Raw genomic sequence first — 19334 nt, forward strand, 5'->3', positions numbered from 1 at the left:
CGACGAAATAACAGTGCAGCTTATGTCTTCAATAGCCCTGGCTAATGAAAAAGACCCGATTGATTTCCGACCTTCTAAGGTGTTCCGAACTCCGGTGTTCCAAAGCGCTGCTAGTCGGAAAACTACTCATTGCCCGTGCTTATTATAAGGGCTCTCTTTCAAGGACATGTTCAGACGTGCATGGCGTCTTTCTGCTAGGTATCAAATCCAGGAACATGGAGATCGGTATCTGTTTTCATTCACTGAACCTGTTGATCGAGTTCGAGTTATGAAGGGAGTGTCGTGGGGATTCGAACATGCTCTGGTTATGCTGACCCCTTACGATGGTGTTATTCCAATTGATTCAGTGCCTTTGAATACTTTAGGATTCTATATTAGTGTTTGAGGAATCACACCCCTGCATTCCAGACTGATAGGTGCATCAGACTTGTTAGAAGCTCTCTGGCAGATCGTTATCTGTTTTCATTCACTAAACCTGCTAATCGAGTTCGAGTTATGAAGATATGGCCTTGGGAAGTCGAACATGCTTCGATTTTTTTGGCCTCGTACAATGGTGTTGTTCCAATTGATTTAGTGCCTTTTAATACTTTGGGGTTCGAAGAATCACCCCTACATTCCAAACTGATAGGTGCATCATACTTGTTAGAAGCTCTCTGGGAGAATTCATTGACAAGGATGAAGGAGAATTGTTTGCTGGTAGGGTCCGAATTCGGGTCAAGGTTGTTCTGACCCAACCCATGGTTTTCAAGTGAAGCTTTACGGTGGAGGATGACATTGTTCTGAATCTGGATTTTTTCATAGAAAACCTAGTTTGAAGGTGCCGTACTTGTGGGATGCTCAGGCATGTAGGGTTGCCTTGTGCTGGGTTGCTACTGCTAATAGAGTTCCAGGATTTGTCGAACTCTATGTAGCGCAATCTCAATCAAGCTTTAATTCAGGTGGCTTCACCAACCCCGGCGGCGTCTGCAGCGGATTATAGGACTTCTCTAGTTTTCAACGTTGTTGCAAGTTGACAGGTTAACGAGATGTCCTATGTGACATTTCGGTTTCTCATTGGCTGGGATTGCGGCGTTGTAAGACCCCACTTGGGATGCCACAAAAGTGAAATTACCTTCAATGGTGCCAACTAGGTTGGCGTCGGTGTTGTTAAGTGGCTTCATGTTCTCAGTTCTCAAACAGAAGAAGCGTGTGGTTATCAGGGAGATAAAAGCCGGAGATGCTGCCAATACCAATCTGAGTGGCCAGCGTCATCCGTGGGAAAAGTAGGTGGAGTCATCGCCAAAGAAGCCGCATTTGAGTATTGCGGTTGGAAAGTCAAATTTGGATGCAACTAGCATGGGGCTTGTTTTGATTCCAATCAATCAAATGGAGCTCAAGAAGACGGGACGTCCAAGAGGCAACAAAATCAAAGTTCCAAACAAGTCTTCTGTTGAAGTAATCTTCACCCAAGAAGCATCTAGGTTCAGGTAAAAAGAAGAAGAAAGCTGGAGTGGGGGGAATGGTTTACATTCTTTTTTATTTCCTAAAGGTTCAGTAACGCCAACCATAAGGGGAAGAAGGTTGCAACTGTTTAGTTTTTTCTAGTTGGCTACCCTATACTTGCAATTGTTGCTTTTATGAGTCTTCTCAAAAGTATTAGATGTTCACGTACCGCAATTGCGTGCTCGACGTGAGTGGCTAGCAAAATATATATCTTCCTTCGAAGGCAATGTACTTTTGTTTTGTAATCGACATTGGAGCCACTTAAGTCTTAAAGAGTAGTCGTGTACCAGTGTAGGCCTAGATTTGCTTATTTTTGTGCATGTTCTATTCTGACCTTGTTTAATTCATTAATACAATGATTGTTTATGACGCAGTCAGAATAGCCAGGGTTTACAAGATATAAACCCTAAGAAAGATAAATTTGGAGTATACCAGAAAATTTGAGAAAGCTCTCAATTTTATGGATAATAATATGAAAGATAGCAGTCTGCATCCGTTTAAGGTTGCTTAAATACTAGCAAACAAACCTTAGAGCAACTAACAATCAAGCCTAAAAGCCCATGGATTAAATCTAAATAAATCCAAAAATTACTAAGAAAACCTAAAATATTGTAAAAATAGTAAAATGCGGTTTTTAGGTCCGAAACAACCTCAGAAGCCCAAAAATGCCCATATGGCGTGGCAAAGTGACGAGTTTGACTCCTAACGCCGTTCCTTTCTCAGAAAGGTATAATAATTAACATTCTGACACTGAACACCAATTCTGCAGTGTTCCTATTTTACCCTTTTCTCGATCAATCTGCTATTCAATCCTTTCAGCCAAATGCTTTACATCAGTCTCCTCCACCTCTGAAGAATTCGACCCAAATTCTCATCAGGAGAACCTCATCTTTACGAAACTCATGCAGATCAGCAATATTAAAGGTGTTGGAAATGCCCATGAAATCATGAAGTGCAACAACATAAGCATTGTTGTCGATCTTCTTCAGCACCTTAAAAATACTATATTTTCTTGGCTCCAGCTTGTTGTAGTACCAGCAGGAAATCTCTCCTTCCTCAAACACCATCAGGTCATCTCCCTCTTGGAACACTTTAACTCTTCTATGCTTGTCAGCTGCAGCTTTATACCTGCATTAGTTTTCCCCCAACTTGGCCTTAACTCCATCTCTAACAACTTGCACATCTCTAGCCATGCTCTCAGCAGCAACACTAACACCAGGTTCCTTAGGAAGCTTCACCAAATCAACCACATATCTAGGACAGTAATATAAACTAAAGAAAATGGTGATCGAGTTCCCTGTTGCACTATGCACAACATTGCTATAAGCAAACTCCACATGTAGCAAAGCATAGTCCCATTATAGCAAAGCAAACTCCACACACACTCCTGACCATGTTGCCCAAAGTTTTATTAGTAACCTAGCCTCGGTCTGCCTATCAATTTGAGGATGAGCTGTGCTGCCACGGTTCAAAACTGTACCAAACATCCTCCACAAAGTAAGTGACTAAGGAACTTCGTGTCTCTACATTAGTTTCACCCGTCAAAATTTTTTTTATCAAATAAGTGCTCACTTTAACTCGTCGGTACAACTAAGCATAAAATATGATATTAATTATGCAATTCATTTTGAATCTGTGTATCTAGTTGAAGCATTAAACAAGTATGTCATTGGTGCTTCAGCCATCTTCTAGGACAACCATAAAGAATGGATCTATAAAGCTTTATAAAGACATAAAGTAATTGATTTTCAAATTTGTCTTTTTGTTAATTCACTAACTCATACTATTCTGAAACTATAAGTTGGTCCAACTTCAACAGCAATAACTTTTATTTTTATTCAGATCTAGATAATGAGATATTGGAATGTTGCCGATTAATAAGTTTAGATCTTGAATTTTTTCAATTTTGGATTATTTAAAAGAAAAATCTTTTATTTTTATTCAAATAATTCCGAAAAATGCTCTTCCTACAATTTACTGGCTTTAGATAAACAATAACGTACCCACTCTACCTACGCTTCGGAAAAAGCAAGATTAGCATATATTTAGCAATTACAAGCAATAACTCGGTGCATATATAAAAAGAGTGCCTCATCATATTGTTATAATTGCATGATGTCATGTGATTCTTTCACCCAGTAGTGTTGCATGGAAGAGTTTCTAATAAGAACTACTAAAATGAAGGCTTTATGAGGACTTTCTTGTGAAACCCACTTTTCAATCACATTTCTACAAATCAACTGTTAGATGTTTAGATATTCATTTGTAAATCATTTATGCAATTTTTCAACCAAATTGAAAGTTATTAAGATATTTATAATTGTGATTTATAATTTATGAACATGAACGGTTTAGGCTTAACAGATTTGGTTCGTTTATTGATTTGATCTAGTTCGGTACCTTAACGATTAGCAGTTTAGAAGAAATTTTTTATAACTAATCTACTTATACATACATAAACATCTACTGGTTGATTTGCCGTAATGTAATTAAAAGGGCCCTAATTAAAAACTAGATCTCCTAATTGCTGATTAGAAAGTCCTTATGAAGTCCTCATTAGAAACTCTCTGAGTGTTGCATGAAAATTCCTCTCAACTTTATCACAACAATATTAGCCTTCATCCATCCAGTATGCCTGAAATTTGTTCAAAGGGTCATATAAAAAATGAGTTTGAAAACTTGAACCTCATAATACCTAGTACCCACTACCCAGGATGCTACTGTTGCTAGTAAGCGCCGCCCATGTGTTTATAGACATCAAAGCATGTATTTTCCTTAGCAGTATCTTTGAAGTTTGAACTAATAAGTCCAAGTTCCAACTAAGCGGCCAAAAAACTTTGAAACCCTTGAAAACCATTCTATTATGACTACGTAGCTCCAAGTCTATGATAAAAACTTTGAAAATTCTTTTTAAATTGGATTTCCATCTGTATATATATGTACTGCCACTGGTTAGTTTCCACCGGTTCCTATATATAATCAAGGTTTGTCATCTAGATCTTCCTTTTACAATTAGTCTACATATCATGGGTGTGACAAGCGTTTCACAGGAGTTATTGTGCCCGATTGCCCCATCGCGCATGTTCAAGGCTTTGATCATAGACTCCAAAAATTTGATCCCAAAGCTGTTGCCCCAATTCATAGCAAGCGTTGAAGTAACTCAAGGAGATGGCGGAGCAGGAAGCATTGAACAAGTCAACTTCACAGAAGGTTAGGAACATACATTATTCTAGCTATTAGCTACTACTACTCTGCAGTTTCTCCTATTTTAATTTCTTCCACTGATGAAAGTTCTGTTTGGTGTTACAATATTGTAGGTAGCCATTTCAAATACGTCAAGCACAGAATCGATGAACTCGACCAGGACAATTTCGTGTGCAAGTACACTATGATTGAGGGAGATGCATTAGGGGACAAGCTTGAGTCTATTGCTTACGAGGTCAAGTTTGAGGCAGCTAGTGATGGGAGCTCTATATGCAAGATGACAAGTAATTACAACACCATTGGAGAGTTTGAGGTCAAAGAAGAGGAGATTATAGCAGGAAAGAATAGTGCTATGGGAATTTACAAAGTTGTTGAAGCCTACCTCTTAGAGAACCCAAATGTTTATTCTTGAATTGGGTCTTCATCATCAATCATTTGATTGACCCTCCAGCTTTCATATAGTTACAAATATACACATACATGCATATATCACAGATTCACAGCAACTGTATTGTTTAGGACTCGATTTTGTGAACCCTTAACAAGAGTTAACACATCATAATAAAAGTTCATTAAGACAAGAATATAGTGAGATTTAAACTTTCTCATTATTGTAAGACAGCAATCTGCTTATGATTGCAAACCAGGAACCACACGTACTAGCTAGTCAGTAGTCACTAATGTGAAAGGTGACATCTTTCATTGTCATATGAACTAAAATCCTCTCCTTGGTTTCTTTTGTTAAACGTGCTTGGATCAATCTTAATCGTGTATTATAAATTCAAAAATTATAAACTTTGGATATTGACTTCACACAGGCAAAAGTTATATGAATTCATCTTTTTCTTATGTCACATTCTCTTAAATTCATAATACACGATTAGGACTAAAAGTCAAGCACATATAAGCGGAAAATTCCCCAGAAAATACCCAAACCCATTGTAATACTACTTATTCTTACATAACAAAGCATGAAAAGCTAGTCAGTTTTCTTCTTTCATTGGGGAAATGGACGTCGTTTTCAAGTTTGCGTGCAAATTCATCAACTACGTAGTCAAAGGAAAACTAGTCAATTTTTTCTTCAATCTATAAGCCAACCAGCCTGTATATTCTTTAAGGTCCTGAAAATCTTTCCTGCTTCAATCTTTATGTTCAATAAGAAAGAATGTACACATTACTTTGAGAGTTTGAGCTTTTAGATTTTGGTCAAGAAGCTTTATGGGGTTTTCTCTTATTTGCACGCTCAAGTTGCTTGATAGTCCTTTTAGCTATAAGTTAAAGGCAACCTCAAATAGAAAAATACCAGAACCAAATTATCTGCATGAAATATAATCTAAGCAGGACCAGCAAGATACACTTAAAACAACAATGGCATTCTCTTTCTTTCCCCTCTTTTTATTTTTGTAGATTTTGGCCTGCTGTGAGGTCTAAATCTTCCCATGCCACCCTTGTCCAAAAACAAACACTAATCAACTTTACAAGTGAAGATCTAAAAGTTCTACTCCTGAACCTCATTACCATAACAAATTAAACAGATTCAATTTGACAACAACCCCCTTTTTTGGTCAAAATGCAGTAACTCTATAAGAAATTAATACATGATTAGTTATATGAATTCCACTTGATATTTGGAAGGTGCTGGATTGTTTGAGCTGGCTAGTCTGGTCCAGCCCCAATTACATTGCAGTATTGCTTTTCTTTTTAGACTAATAAAGAATGGCTGAAATTGAAACTCAAAAGCATCAAGCAATTTATTCAGTAAGCGGAATCATCAAGCACAAGATGTCCTGTAATACTCAATCAAGTACTTGTTAAGTTGTTAAATATGCCTAACTAAGTCCTCCCCTCCTTCACGCGAAGACAGACAAATGTAGTTTAGGCGCAGCCCTACCCTGCAAGTTAACATGCTAAATTTTCTGATTTCCTATTAGTGATGATAAGTGGGAGGCAGAACTTGAAAATCTCAAACCTTCTGTGAATAATTACGGCTATACCATACATATAACTACTGAATCCTAAAAGGTTAAGCTATCACAAAACAAGTCGACAATGTAAATCAAGCCAAAACATCCAACCAAATTCTTGCCAGCTTGATACAATGCTAAAGTAAAGCACCGCTTATTATATATTAGTTTTGGCGAGTACTGTTGGTCTTACCTCATGAAAAGCTTTTGTGCACGTACACTCCTCGTTGTCTGAAAGAATCTGAATTCCAATCTGTATCACCCTTTATGACTAAAATGAAAGGAGGGTTATATGCCTTCCAACCCTCCCTGGACACAATTTTCATACGTGTATATTGATCTTTCTTGTGACAAAAGGATTCCACAATAGTGGATCTCTTTCAACCTCAAAAGCCACCCACAACCACAGATTGAAATAATAATGTAAACAAAATTGATCTCACTTCAATTCTTTTCAAGGGTCGGTTTTGGATATCCTAATGAGCTCAAAGACATCCTTCAATTATAGACGTCCATCCACCTTAAAGCAAATTCTCTTTGGCCTCATCAACATTCCATACAAAACCGACCCTCCCTCGTTCCCTTTAAGATTTGAAAATGACTTGTGGAGAGGCTAATCAAGCTGCAACATTACTATTTGTGTGAGAAAAAAGGTTGAATGATTCCTTTCATGTCCCACATCTTTTGCCTTTCAATTATTCCTTCTTACCTGTGCATGCAAATAAAATGCCACCTATTGATTCTTCATTCATACTCTCCACCCTCCTCATCACATTTCCTGGCTTCTTTTCTCTTCTCCAGCTATGGTTCCAGAATTAGAGGTATGCATGCATGGCTCCAAATACGTGTAGCATATAACATATGTATCAACATTAATCTCTAACCAGATAGTTTCTTTGTCGAATGCAGAAACCTCGGATTACCGAGATACATGTTCGGATGGATTGTAATGGATGTGTACAGAAGATTAAGAAAGCACTACATGGCATCAACGGTAGGAATTCATGATCTTTACACTAAAATCCAGGCCTTCTTCTTTACTTTCTAATTTTGATGAACTAAGTCTCTCTTTTTTCAAACAGGTATATATGATCTCTACATTGACTTCCCTCAGCAAAAGTTAACAATAATAGGGTGGGCGGATCCAGAGAAGATAGTAAAAGCCATTAAAAAGACGAGGAAGATTGCCACCATATGTTCCCATATAGAACAACCAACAGAGCCTGCTTCTCCTCCAGCAGAACAACCCCCCGAAGGTGCCGCAGCACCACCTCCCGATGCAGCAAACCCTCCTCCAACAGAATCACCTCCACCAGCCGAACCAGCTCCACCTCCTGAAGCTGCCCCACCAGCCGAGCCACCAAAGGATCCGCCACCACCGGAACATCCACAACCAGAGGCACTACCAACACCTGTGGCTGCTGAGACCAATCTAGGCCAACAACATCCGGTGTACCACCACAGGCCAAGAGAAGTTGGGGAAGTTCATACCATATACCACCACCCAGCTGATTATGGCTACAGATACGGCTACCCCGGCTACTATAATAGATACCATAATAGTCAAGGACCTCCACCAGAACCAACTCCTCCCCCTGCCCCGGCTCCAGCTCCGGCTCCGGCTCCAGCTCAAGTTCCAGTCCATACACCACCGGTCTATGTGACACATAGCTACAACACATACAGGCCATCACCTTATGTCACTGAATATGAGTATGTTCAGCCACCCCCACCACAACAGACGCATTACAGTAGGGTCAGCCAATACCACCACTACAATCAGGATCAACCGTATCACAATATCAGCAATGGAAATGGAAATGGCAACATCACGTCGATTTTTAGCGACGAAAATCCGAATGCGTGTGCTGTAATGTAGACAGAGAGATTGGTGCTGAAGGCGGGCGCTAAAGAATCTCAGGCGCGAAAGTTAATGGAGAATATATTGGCCTATAAAGATGTATCATTTGGTGGCAAGATATATTTTCTAAAACTCATGTGATGATGTTAGGGGGAGGAATGAGATTCTAAGCTTGTAAGAGAAGAGAGAATTGATCCTAAATCCCACTCGGGGGACTTAATACATAGTACTGCCTGGAATTCAGTTTTATGTAAAAGAATTCTATAAAGCGTCTATATTTTTGAACCATATATACTATCAGCCATTCATTTTTCAAATATAACCATACTTTTTCTTCATTATTAGCTACTCTTGACTTCTGCACTTTAAAAGTAGCAAGGCCTTTCCCAACCAAGTTTTGTTTCCCCAGAAGCAATCTGTTAAAATAACATTTTTCGAAATCATGCGTAAATCAAACTTCTCCCTACTAAAGAGGGTCCTAAACCGAAATACTCCATTCCCAGGCCAAATGTTGCTACTGATTCAAGAAAGGAAAAGGTTCAAACGATGACTCTTTAATTAACTAGTGCTCCACACACACACACACACACCAATGCTCCATATATACATATACACCAAATCCATGGGACGATGACCCATATAACCAACTGTTAATCAGAAGCCATACAAATGACCATTTTAGTAGGTTCTCCAACGCAGAACTAAACCTACAACATTTTAAAATAAAACCTACAATCTTCCTCTACTCTGCAAAAAGCCGAAATGTAGAATCAAGAAAATTTTTATGCATTCAGCTCTTAGTTGCATCAAAACGCACCAAAGCTTGCAATGGAATAACTAGAATCAAAAGAACACTAAGAGGATTTTATAGTCAACCACTCTAATTCCTCGACTCATCCAAAACCCTTGTAGGAGAGTTGACTACAGTCGGATTCTCAAGGACACTGAAAAAGACATGCAAACTGTCATGACTCGTTCCTAAGTATCCAGAGAAAGAATGACGAAGATCCCATACATTAACGATGGATATATACCATGATTGAACCAGCACATATAGCAAATTCTGATACCATGCATGCATAAAGGTATTTGTGCTTCAAGATGGACAAAGTAATAGCAGTGTCATTTAGAAGAACGAAAATATTTAGCAAAAACTATATCCAACCGTCCGAGAACTAAACTGACAATGATCAGCATTCAACAATCTCTGATCAGTAGGATGTTCTAAAAGGCGGCCGCCTAGGCGGCCTGGGCGGTCTGGGCGCTGGGCGCTTATTTTCTTTGTTTTTTTATTTTTTTTCCTTATCAAATATTGAAAACCCATATCTCGAAATCTAGAATTCATATCTTGACCGTCTTCCTCACTTCCTCTCAAAACCTAGAACTCCAAAGCACATCGCCGTCTCTCCAAAGCACATCGCTGTCTCAGTCTCTCCTCGACGATCGACGGTCGCCATCTCTCTTTCTCTCTCCACTGCTCCAATCTGCACCCTCTCTTTCTCATCGTAACCCGTAAGTCCTTCTCCTTCTCTCTCTTTTGTCTACTGCCTTATGAATTGAAGTTATGATGAATTAATTTGATATTCCTGGATTAATGAATTGGCGATTGTTGGATAATGATGTACTAAAAAAATCGCTGGTTTCACTGGTTTGATTTTAGAACAGTGGTTGGATTAATGGGTTGATGAATTGCTGAATAGTCTGAATTGACGATTGTTTAAAATTTATTCAATAATGGGCACTTGGGCAGCTGAATTCATTCAGTTCCTTCATTCAATTTTTTTCCTTTCTTAATTAAGCCTATGCAGTAATGCACTAATGCAATTGTTCATAGTTTTCCAGTTTTATTATTTATTTTTTTTAGTTTTTAGTTTTTTTATCTCTCTAATTTCATATATGTTTTCTGTAATCTGAATTTGTTTGAATGACACATTATATCTGAATGTTTGATTATTGTAAAAAACAATTGTCATTATGTTATATTATTAGGGGAAATGACCGCATCTTCCGAAGCATCTAATCCAATGTCTGAAATGGAGAAATCATTGAAGCGTTTTTCAAATGTTGTTCAACATAATGTTGAAGAAGATGAAGATGTTGAAGGGCCAAGAAAAAGGACGCACTTTCTTGGGCCTATGGATAAGTTTGCATCTACAATCACTCCCGATTCTTCGATAGATGGAAGCAAGAAGATGAGACAACAAAACATCAATGATGCCATTTGGAAGGAAAGAACACATGGTGTGCATCAATATTTGGCTCGGTGGGTGTATGAAACCGGCATTCCTTTTCATACCATCGACAATGATTGCTTCAAAAAATTTGTGGAAGCGGTTGGTCAATTTGGACCAGGTTACCGACCTCCAAGCCAATACCAATTAAGGGAGCCATTGTTGAAGGAAGAGATTGAGAGGACTAGACAATCACTCAAGAAGCAAGAAGAAGAGTGGGGTTTGAATGGTTGCTCAATTATGATCGATGTTTGGACCGACCGAAAAAGAAGTATGATGAATTTATGTGTCAATTGCAAGAAAGGCACAACTTTTCTTTCTTCTAAGGAAGACTCGGCGGAAGCACACACCGGGTTGTATATCTATGAATATGTTGACAAGTGCATTAAAAAAGTTGGGCCACAAAATGTAGTTCAAGTAGTGACGGACAATGCTTCTAACAATATGGCGGGGGATTTGTTGAAGTTGAAGAGACCAAACATATTTTGGACTTCATGTGCCACTCACACATTGAACTTAATGTTTCATGGAATTGGTAACCAACCTAGATTCAAGGGAGTGATTGAGAAGGCAAAGGCCTTCACTATCTTCATTTATGCACATCACAAGACATTGGCGTTGATGAGGAAGTTTACAAAGAAAAGAGACATAGTGAGGCCGGGAGTCACTAGATTTGCAACTTCTTTCCTAAGTTTGCAAAGCTTGGTGGAGAAAAAATGGGAGTTAAGGGCTATGGTTGTTAGTGATGAATGGGATGATTGTAAACATTCCATAAGTATGAAGGGGAAAGCGGCATATGCTACTATATTGAGTGCCTCTTTTTGGAATGGGGTAACACTTTACTTGAAAGTGGTTGCTCCTTTAGTTAAGCTGTTTCGGCTTGTATATGGGGATAAAAAGCCATCAATGGGCTTTGTGTATGGAGAGCTACTTAAAGCAAAGGAAGAGATTAAAGAGGCATTCAAAAATCAAGAGGTCAACTATTGTCCAATCCTTGAAATTATTGATGATAAAGCACGTGATCGACTTGATAGTCCATTACATTTGGTGGCTTACCTCTTGAACCCTTATTACACCTACAAAGATCAAAGCATACAAAATAATGAAGTTGTCATGGATGCATTCTTTACTTGTGTTGAGAAGTTCTTTCCCGATAACATTGAGACCCAAAGTGTTGTGACAAATATAGAGTTGGGGAAGTATATGAACAAAAAGGGTGGATTTGGAAGAGTTTTGGCTAAGGTGGGATGTGCTAACAATGATGACAATTATGATCCGGGTAAGATTATTTTGTGAAAATTACAATTCATTATTTTTATTTTTTTTGTTTATTACTAGTTGTTATTATATTTGTTTTACTAATTGTGATTATTTTTTTGTGCTTCTCTAGTTGGATGGTGGTCCAATTATGGAAATGGTGTACCCAAATTACAAAGAATGGCTATAAGGATACTCTCATTGACTACAAGTTCATCTGGGTGTGAGAGAAATTGGAGCACTTTTGAGGGGGTAAGTAGTTTATTAATTAAATACATAATAAGTAACTTAGCATCAAAACTCAAAATATACTAATATTTCTTTATTTTTTCTTTAATGTAGATCCATACAAAGAAAATGAATAGACGAGATACAACAAGGTTGAGCAATTTAATCTATGTTCAATTCAATGCCAAGATCATCAACAAAAAGAGAAGGGAGAAAGAGAGGGGAGTTGATGTACTACTTGCTAATGAAGCTAGTATGGCTCAAGGATGGATTGTTGATGGTGGTGATGAAAAAGTTGAGTTGGGTGAAATGGTTGGAGAGGCATCGGGAGTGGATAATGTCTTAGAGCTTAGGAGAGGTTCTAGAAATGTGGAAGTAAGAGAACTTGATGAAGAAAATTTTGTATCGGATGAGGACACAGAAGAGGAGAGAGATGAGGAGGCTTATGAGTTTGAGTCCAATATGGAGTGAGTCGTGGAAGAATATAGAGAAGAAGAGTTAGAGACTTGGACTTGCAAATGTTTTTTATTTTTTATTTTTATTTCTAATTTCTAAGTACTAATGGTTTCATTGTATGCTTAACAGAGAAAATTTTGAGTACTTTCAACCAATTTTTACTTTATATTTTCTTAGTAATATAATTATGTGTTATAAAAATTAAAACAAATAAAACCCACATAGGCACTTGTCATCGCCCAACCAGCGTCTTGCAACTTTTTAAAACATTGGTAAAATCAGCACGATGCAGGCGCAGCCGCGCAGGTCTATATACCATACCAAACATGGAAGCATAACTTGCTTGAGATTTGTAAGGTTAAATAAAAATTCAACACCTCCAAGGCTCCAATACTCTTTTCTTATAACTCAATCTCTCTATATATGATCAACAACTCTGCCACAATTTGTCCAAAAAGAAAAAAGAAAAACTCTGCCAATTACTCTTTATAAGTAGTGATATTTGGGCCGCTAATCTATTGGCAGCAAAAGCGAGTGTTCATTGTACAAAATTGATTGCTTTTCGCGAGGCATAAAGATATACACTGATAAACCTATGTTATGCAATAAATTACAAAGAGAGAATTATAATTGATATCTTGGGGCAAATCAACTTCTTCACCAGGATAAGAGGGGTGAATGGAGCAAAACAAAATTGCGGGTGTAGCATGGCCAGGAGCCCAGGTTGTGACCTTGAGCACTAAATTTTTCCAGCTTAGCGGCATCATGAGACCAATTGATCGGCTGATGAAGATGTTGAAAATGCCGCACCACTTCTAGCCTCTTTATCCTAAATCCGTGTACAACAAAACATTGCGACTTATCAACCAAAAATGGAAAATAAGCAAAAGCCATGAAATCCAACTCCAACCAATAAGTGGTATTCCATGTTATTAAGTACCCTATTCAAATACTTGAAACTAATAAGGAATGGATTGGAGTGGGGTCATTCCTCCAACATCAGAAAGAACACACATCTACTCCACAATGAAGCAGAATCTTCATACACCTAATAACCTAGTAAAATCAATTCATTGTACTCTAAAGTCAATCAAACTATAGAATAAAACTGTAGGTCCACCAAGTCGTCTCCAAAGAAACAGTTACTAAATTACTACGAATGAAAGAATCATAATAATAACATGTAACACAAAGGGAAATTATCATGACAAAAAGTTTGCTGACCTCCTATCACAAAATTCAACTACTGCTCATCGTCGCTGCTTATTTCAGAGTCATCATCTTCTTCCCTGAAGTGAATTTCATTTACATCTTCATCCTCATCTTCACTTTCATCCTTCTGGTCCTCATGCAATAAAATTTGATTTCCAGTGTTTGTTGCCTTGTCAATCTAGTAAGAAGCATACAAACATTCCAATCAAAGACCAACAAAGTTGGACAAAAATACTGAATTAATGTGAGCATGTGAGACACTCAACCTGTGCCACTACAAGCTGCAAACGACCAGATAATTGTAATAAAGGCTGAATAGCTGCCTTTCTAGATTTGGTGATCTGCAAAGAGGACAACATCAATTACGAACTGCATCCAATATATTATACCACGAGTATAAAATGGAGTTGGGGTTTTAAAGAGGAATTGAGAGTTCTGGATTCAGGACAAATAACAATTCCAAAGACCATAACCACCTAGGGGCATTTATGTGGAAAGTCATTTTATTTAGGTGTAAAGGTCAGAAGTTTAAGACATCACAGGTAATGTAACCAACGAAGTCATCTAGGCTTTGGCTTGTCCTGTCAAAGGTTAGTTTGTCATGGTATCATCATATGCATAGGCTACTAAACCAGGCATCTAGCAGCGCTGTGGTAAAGATTTTGGAAGAAAAAGGATGTTATTTTGTGTAAAAACTGAGCATTTAATTTCCATCCAGAAATTCAAATCATTTTTCAATACTACTGAACTCTACAGGTTACATGTCATTTAGGATATGAAATAAGGGAGAATATAGAAAATAGGAATATAGTATTTACCTTGAACAAGGAACTAAGCACCTGGGTCTCAGGTTCTTCTGACATGACATAATGACTGTGATTTACCAATATGCTGTATATCCATGGAAGTACATAATTTCCGCTGCTAGACCTTTAAACGAAATATTAAACCTCAAGTCATATTTAGTCAATTTTCACCATAATACATTGAATAAAAAAGTAATTGATACTAACAACAAGGCAAATTAACACCTGGGTATAAAACATAACTAAACGAACTTATCTATAAAACACGCACACAGATGCACACATAGCCACATCCTCAAAAGTAAAAAAGAAAAGGAAAAAAAAAAAAAATATATATATATATATATATATGTATGTATATATGTATATATGTATATACATATACGCATATCCACATGCATGCATGCATGCATATGATGAAAAACCTAAGCAAGATCATGACAGCAAGAACAAACCTTGTTTGCCAAATGGCCACCAAAACTCCCAATAACTTGTATGCATCACTAGGTACCATTGACAGTACAGCTGCCCTCATCTGGTAGATGATTAGTATTTAGATAAGAACAAAACTCAAAGAAGTACAGGTAAAAATATAAAATGTATGACATCAAAGCACTGAACTTGAAATGCACAAATAAATAAGTCAAGCAAACCTTCTTTTGTGGCATATTTGTCTGAATGTCAGTACTCTTAAATGCTGCAGAATTTAGTGTGGATTTGATTGTTTGGTCATCTACTTTACTGAGTATTCCTAATGATCTCAACCGGTCCTCCATGCAAATTGCTCCAGTGTCAAGTTCAAATTCTACTGTGCCATCTGCACATACCAGCATAGCAAAAATATCAAGCTCATCATCAGATATCTTCTGTGCCACTACTTTTCAACAGGATAGTAAATAAACACATACTGACCAGAGGTCAAATAACATATAGCTACTACACATGTTGATTGGCCTAAAAGTATTATGGGTGAAAACTAATATTTCTGCCATTATACCAAAATCGTTACTAGTTATAGGATTACTTATATGGCATAAATGAAAGTTTCAGTGGCATTCCTGGGAGAACATAGAGCCTACCTTTGGTCTTCACAGGGCCAGAGAGACTCCTGCTGTCCTCCAAATCGGCCATTACTTCGTCTTTGTCAAAGCGCAATTTTTCATGCTTTTTCTTTTTTTCATGCGAATCAAAGATCTTTGGAATCGGAAGTAGGGCATCTTCTGCATTTGCACGATCTAATGCAACAACTGATGAACCATAAACACAACTAATCAGCTATCCAATTAAAGTCAAGAATCAGAATAAAAAGTAAACGGCACTAACTTGGACTTTGAAACATTTAACTGCTTTTCAGGCAAGGGAATTTTAAAGCACCAAATCTTATCAGAAAACCGATTTAAATGTAAAATAAATAAGTGGATATACATAAAAGAGTTACGAGGTGTATGACATCTAAACCAAGAAGTTATGACTCATTAACTTCCCCCTAATGCAGTAGTATCTAGTTATTAAGTTCAAGGAAATCAACAAGGAATCTCCATAAACTCCGGGTATTGGGGGAAACTAGTTATGATCAAGTTTTACCTCTATTTTGTACATCTTGACCTCTCTTGGATTTGACAAGAGACTGACTCATTGGTAGAAGAACCCCATCACGGGAGCTACTCAACTTTATGTCAGTACCAGAATGCACCAAAAGTTTTTGGAATGATGGCTTCACTGGTAATCCAGAAGCAACAAATATCTGCCCAGAAGCTGATTTGGCAATTCCTTGTAAAATTGCAGCAAATATTGCAGGTGAACCCCTATGAGTTTCAGACAAACTGTCTTCAGAAGATACTGAAATTTTTGTAGGCTTGGCATTCCGTAATTCTTCAGCATTCTTTCCAAACCAAAAATAACAAACGCCAACTTCTGAGATTGCTAAGACATATAGACCTGCATCACCAACTTCCCCACTGTCTATGCACCTGCTATCAAGGAACACAGCAGGGTGCTCCATTGCAAGAACAGCACTTGCTGACTGCTTTTTCCCACCATCTATATTCCATACTGCAATATACCTTTCACCAACTGCAGATGAGAGAATGTACTTCCCATTCTCAGTGAAAATCATACAGCGAACAGCTCCCTAATGAATAGTTGAGATCATAGTTAGTAATTTTTCATATTATACGAGAATAGAACACGTATTTACGTTTTTTTCAAAAATACTTCCGTACTTCGTATTTTTGAAAGGGACTCGTTAAATTTCCCGTACTTTTGAAGTCAAAAGTATTATACACGATTTTTATGTTTTTTCCGTATTTTACACATATTATTGAACAGAAATGAATATAATTAACAATTTTATTTAAAAAAAATTATTTAATTTTACAAATAATTAGTTTACTTTCTAACAGCTTAAACTCTTACGAATAAAAGTAAACCAACAGCATAATCAGAAGATAAGCATACTTAAACATAAACAACTGAGAAAAGCATAGCACTCACAGGATGGCCGGAAAACTTCTGTAAATTTTTGTGGTCAGACAAATTCAATATCTTCATTTGTGCAGCTGCAGTAGCTAGTATCTTCCCATCTGGACAGGCAAAAGATCATCCACAAGGCAATATCAGCAAAACAGTAAAAGCCAGAACTAGTAAAGAATGCAGCTTTATTTGGATTCCCAGAAAGCTTTTGCAAATTTTAGGCTTGTCTGAATTAATTGTTGCAGTCCTTTAGTATTAACTATTACACTTTGAATTACAATTTCCTCCAGCCTCAGACTTATGAACATGAAAGGATTGCATAAACCCTAATTGATAGGGATAAGACTTGTTCCTGAATACAAACGCTTCCTACCTATCTATGTGTATTGACCAGCCAACTATACGTTCTTTCAAAGGAACCCATAACTACATTCTTGAACCCACTAACAATATTCCTGTTCTCTTGTAAACTTATGAAAAGTCAATTCTTGGACAACATTAGTTACAATTCGTCACCTAAATACAATACCATATTCAATTAATTACGGACCAAACAACACTGCATCCCACATCTAACATATCCAAATTGTTTGATTCTTTAAATAGTATCTGCAAATATATATATATATATATATATATATATATATATATATATATATGAACACATTAACCGACAACAACAAAACATTGAGAAGCTAATGCAGTACTCTGAGCAAAGGCCATATGAACATATATGTGTGAATGTGTGTACATATATATATACACCATACCTGCTGAAACAGACATAGAGGAGATTGCCTTTGTCGAAGCTTTGAACTTCCCCAACAGGTTTCCTGTAAGTGAATCGATTTCGCAAATCATCCCATCAGCACCGGCAGTGTAAATAGAAGAACCACTTCTTGCAAACGATATTGCACTAACACGACTGCAGATGACAAAAGCCGCAACAGGGAGATTAATTAGACGGCCCAAAACGTCAAAAACATTCATTAAACATTTAGAACCATTAACCATATTCATTCAACACCAAGGAAAGGTTTAAGCAGGAAGCTAACCCTGCATGGCAATCGGTAACCCTCCATTTCGATTGACCAGCAGCCACATCAAGAGCCAATACATCACCACCACCAGTTCCCAAAACCAACAATGAGCACCCAAGCTTCCTTTTCTTCTGAAACAATCAACACCATTGCAAACACCAAAATTTCAAAACCAAAAAAAAAAAAATACTACAGCTCAATTCTTACAATCCCAACAAAGCAAAAGCCACAACCTTTCTTTCAGAAGTGAACCATTTCATGCAAGTGTAATCAACTGAGAGATGCCCTCTTTCTCTTTTGGCAAATATGCTTGTATCTTCCTCTGATACTATGTCTGTAAACTCAGTCTGGACTTGACCCTTCACAGTGTCCCAAATCTACAGCATACCCAGAAAGTAAAAATCGATTCTTTCACCATAAAAAGTAAAAAAAAAAAAAAAAACCATGTGATTCAGAAACCCAGTTTCGTAATTTCAAGTACCTTGATTCGACCGTCGCCGGAAGTAATGGCGAACAAGTCCAGCGACGGATTAAACGCCGTCAAGAGGTCTCTGATGTTTGACGGGGTCATTCTGAAACCTAAGAGAGTGAGGTGGGCACGAGTTGCAGTGCTTAAACCCTAGAACAAGGAGAAGGGAGGGGGAGGGTTTAGCTGAGCTGCTGAAAAGTGAAGGCGGCAAACGGGTCCGGTTCTGGTTTAGGGCGTTATATTATGGGCTTGGTTTCGATGTGGGCTGTGTCTTTCAAATTGTGGGCTTCATTGTCCGACTACCTTCGGGTTCGTCTACTACTTTATGCATTTTTTTTTTTTTTTAATAAAGGGCTCGGCTTGGTCTCGAACTAATCTACAACTGTGTGAAACTCGACTACTACTATTGGTTTATAGGGAGTTAGTCTACCATTGATGTAGTTATGGAGTGGATGTATCATAAACTTTCTCTATATTTTAGACAATTTGTTCACTTTGGACGTAATGTTTTAATTTTGGCATTTTGGTAATTCAATACCCGCAATGTGATAATTTGCAATTTTAGTCCAAATTCTTAATCCCGCAAAAACACAAATTGAAATCCGACATTTTTATGCAATTTTCTTTTTTGAGTGTAAAATAATTTTTTCAC

At 37.6% G+C, this 19334-nt stretch overlaps 4 protein-coding genes across 4 annotated transcripts; 3 read left to right on the top strand and 1 right to left on the bottom strand.

Annotated features, from left to right (window-relative positions):
* Nucleotides 1-4431: 4431 nt before the first annotated feature.
* LOC133712931 (major strawberry allergen Fra a 1.07-like) lies at nt 4432-5445 on the top strand. The gene is made up of 2 exons (XM_062139043.1): nt 4432-4692; nt 4800-5445. The coding sequence occupies exons 1-2, from the start codon at nt 4509-4511 to the stop codon at nt 5096-5098; spliced, it is 483 nt and encodes a 160-aa protein (XP_061995027.1). The 5' UTR covers nt 4432-4508; the 3' UTR covers nt 5099-5445.
* Nucleotides 5446-7139: 1694 nt separating this feature from the next.
* On the top strand, nt 7140-8885 carry LOC133709594 (leucine-rich repeat extensin-like protein 3). Its single transcript, XM_062135386.1, has 3 exons — nt 7140-7471; nt 7560-7644; nt 7733-8885. Exons 1-3 carry the CDS (start codon nt 7454-7456, stop codon nt 8527-8529), a joined length of 900 nt encoding a protein of 299 aa, XP_061991370.1. The 5' UTR covers nt 7140-7453; the 3' UTR covers nt 8530-8885.
* A 751-nt stretch (nt 8886-9636) lies between these two features.
* Nucleotides 9637-12808, top strand: LOC133712901 (uncharacterized). Its single transcript, XM_062139011.1, has 4 exons — nt 9637-10023; nt 10501-12021; nt 12133-12251; nt 12342-12808. Exons 2-4 carry the CDS (start codon nt 10506-10508, stop codon nt 12696-12698), a joined length of 1992 nt encoding a protein of 663 aa, XP_061994995.1. The 5' UTR covers nt 9637-10023; nt 10501-10505; the 3' UTR covers nt 12699-12808.
* A 430-nt stretch (nt 12809-13238) lies between these two features.
* Nucleotides 13239-18897, bottom strand: LOC133709437 (uncharacterized). The gene is made up of 13 exons (XM_062135177.1): nt 18695-18897; nt 18447-18590; nt 18229-18344; nt 17944-18098; nt 17195-17283; nt 16286-16832; nt 15781-15948; nt 15355-15518; nt 15157-15236; nt 14714-14825; nt 14162-14236; nt 13908-14073; nt 13239-13512 (listed from the first exon to the last, which is right to left on the bottom strand). The coding sequence occupies exons 1-12, from the start codon at nt 18782-18784 to the stop codon at nt 13927-13929; spliced, it is 1887 nt and encodes a 628-aa protein (XP_061991161.1). The 5' UTR covers nt 18785-18897; the 3' UTR covers nt 13239-13512; nt 13908-13926.
* Nucleotides 18898-19334: the final 437 nt, after the last annotated feature.

The sequence above is a fragment of the Rosa rugosa genome, chromosome 5 (genome assembly GCF_958449725.1).
Source record: "Rosa rugosa chromosome 5, drRosRugo1.1, whole genome shotgun sequence".
NCBI classification, from domain to species: domain Eukaryota; kingdom Viridiplantae; phylum Streptophyta; class Magnoliopsida; order Rosales; family Rosaceae; genus Rosa; species Rosa rugosa.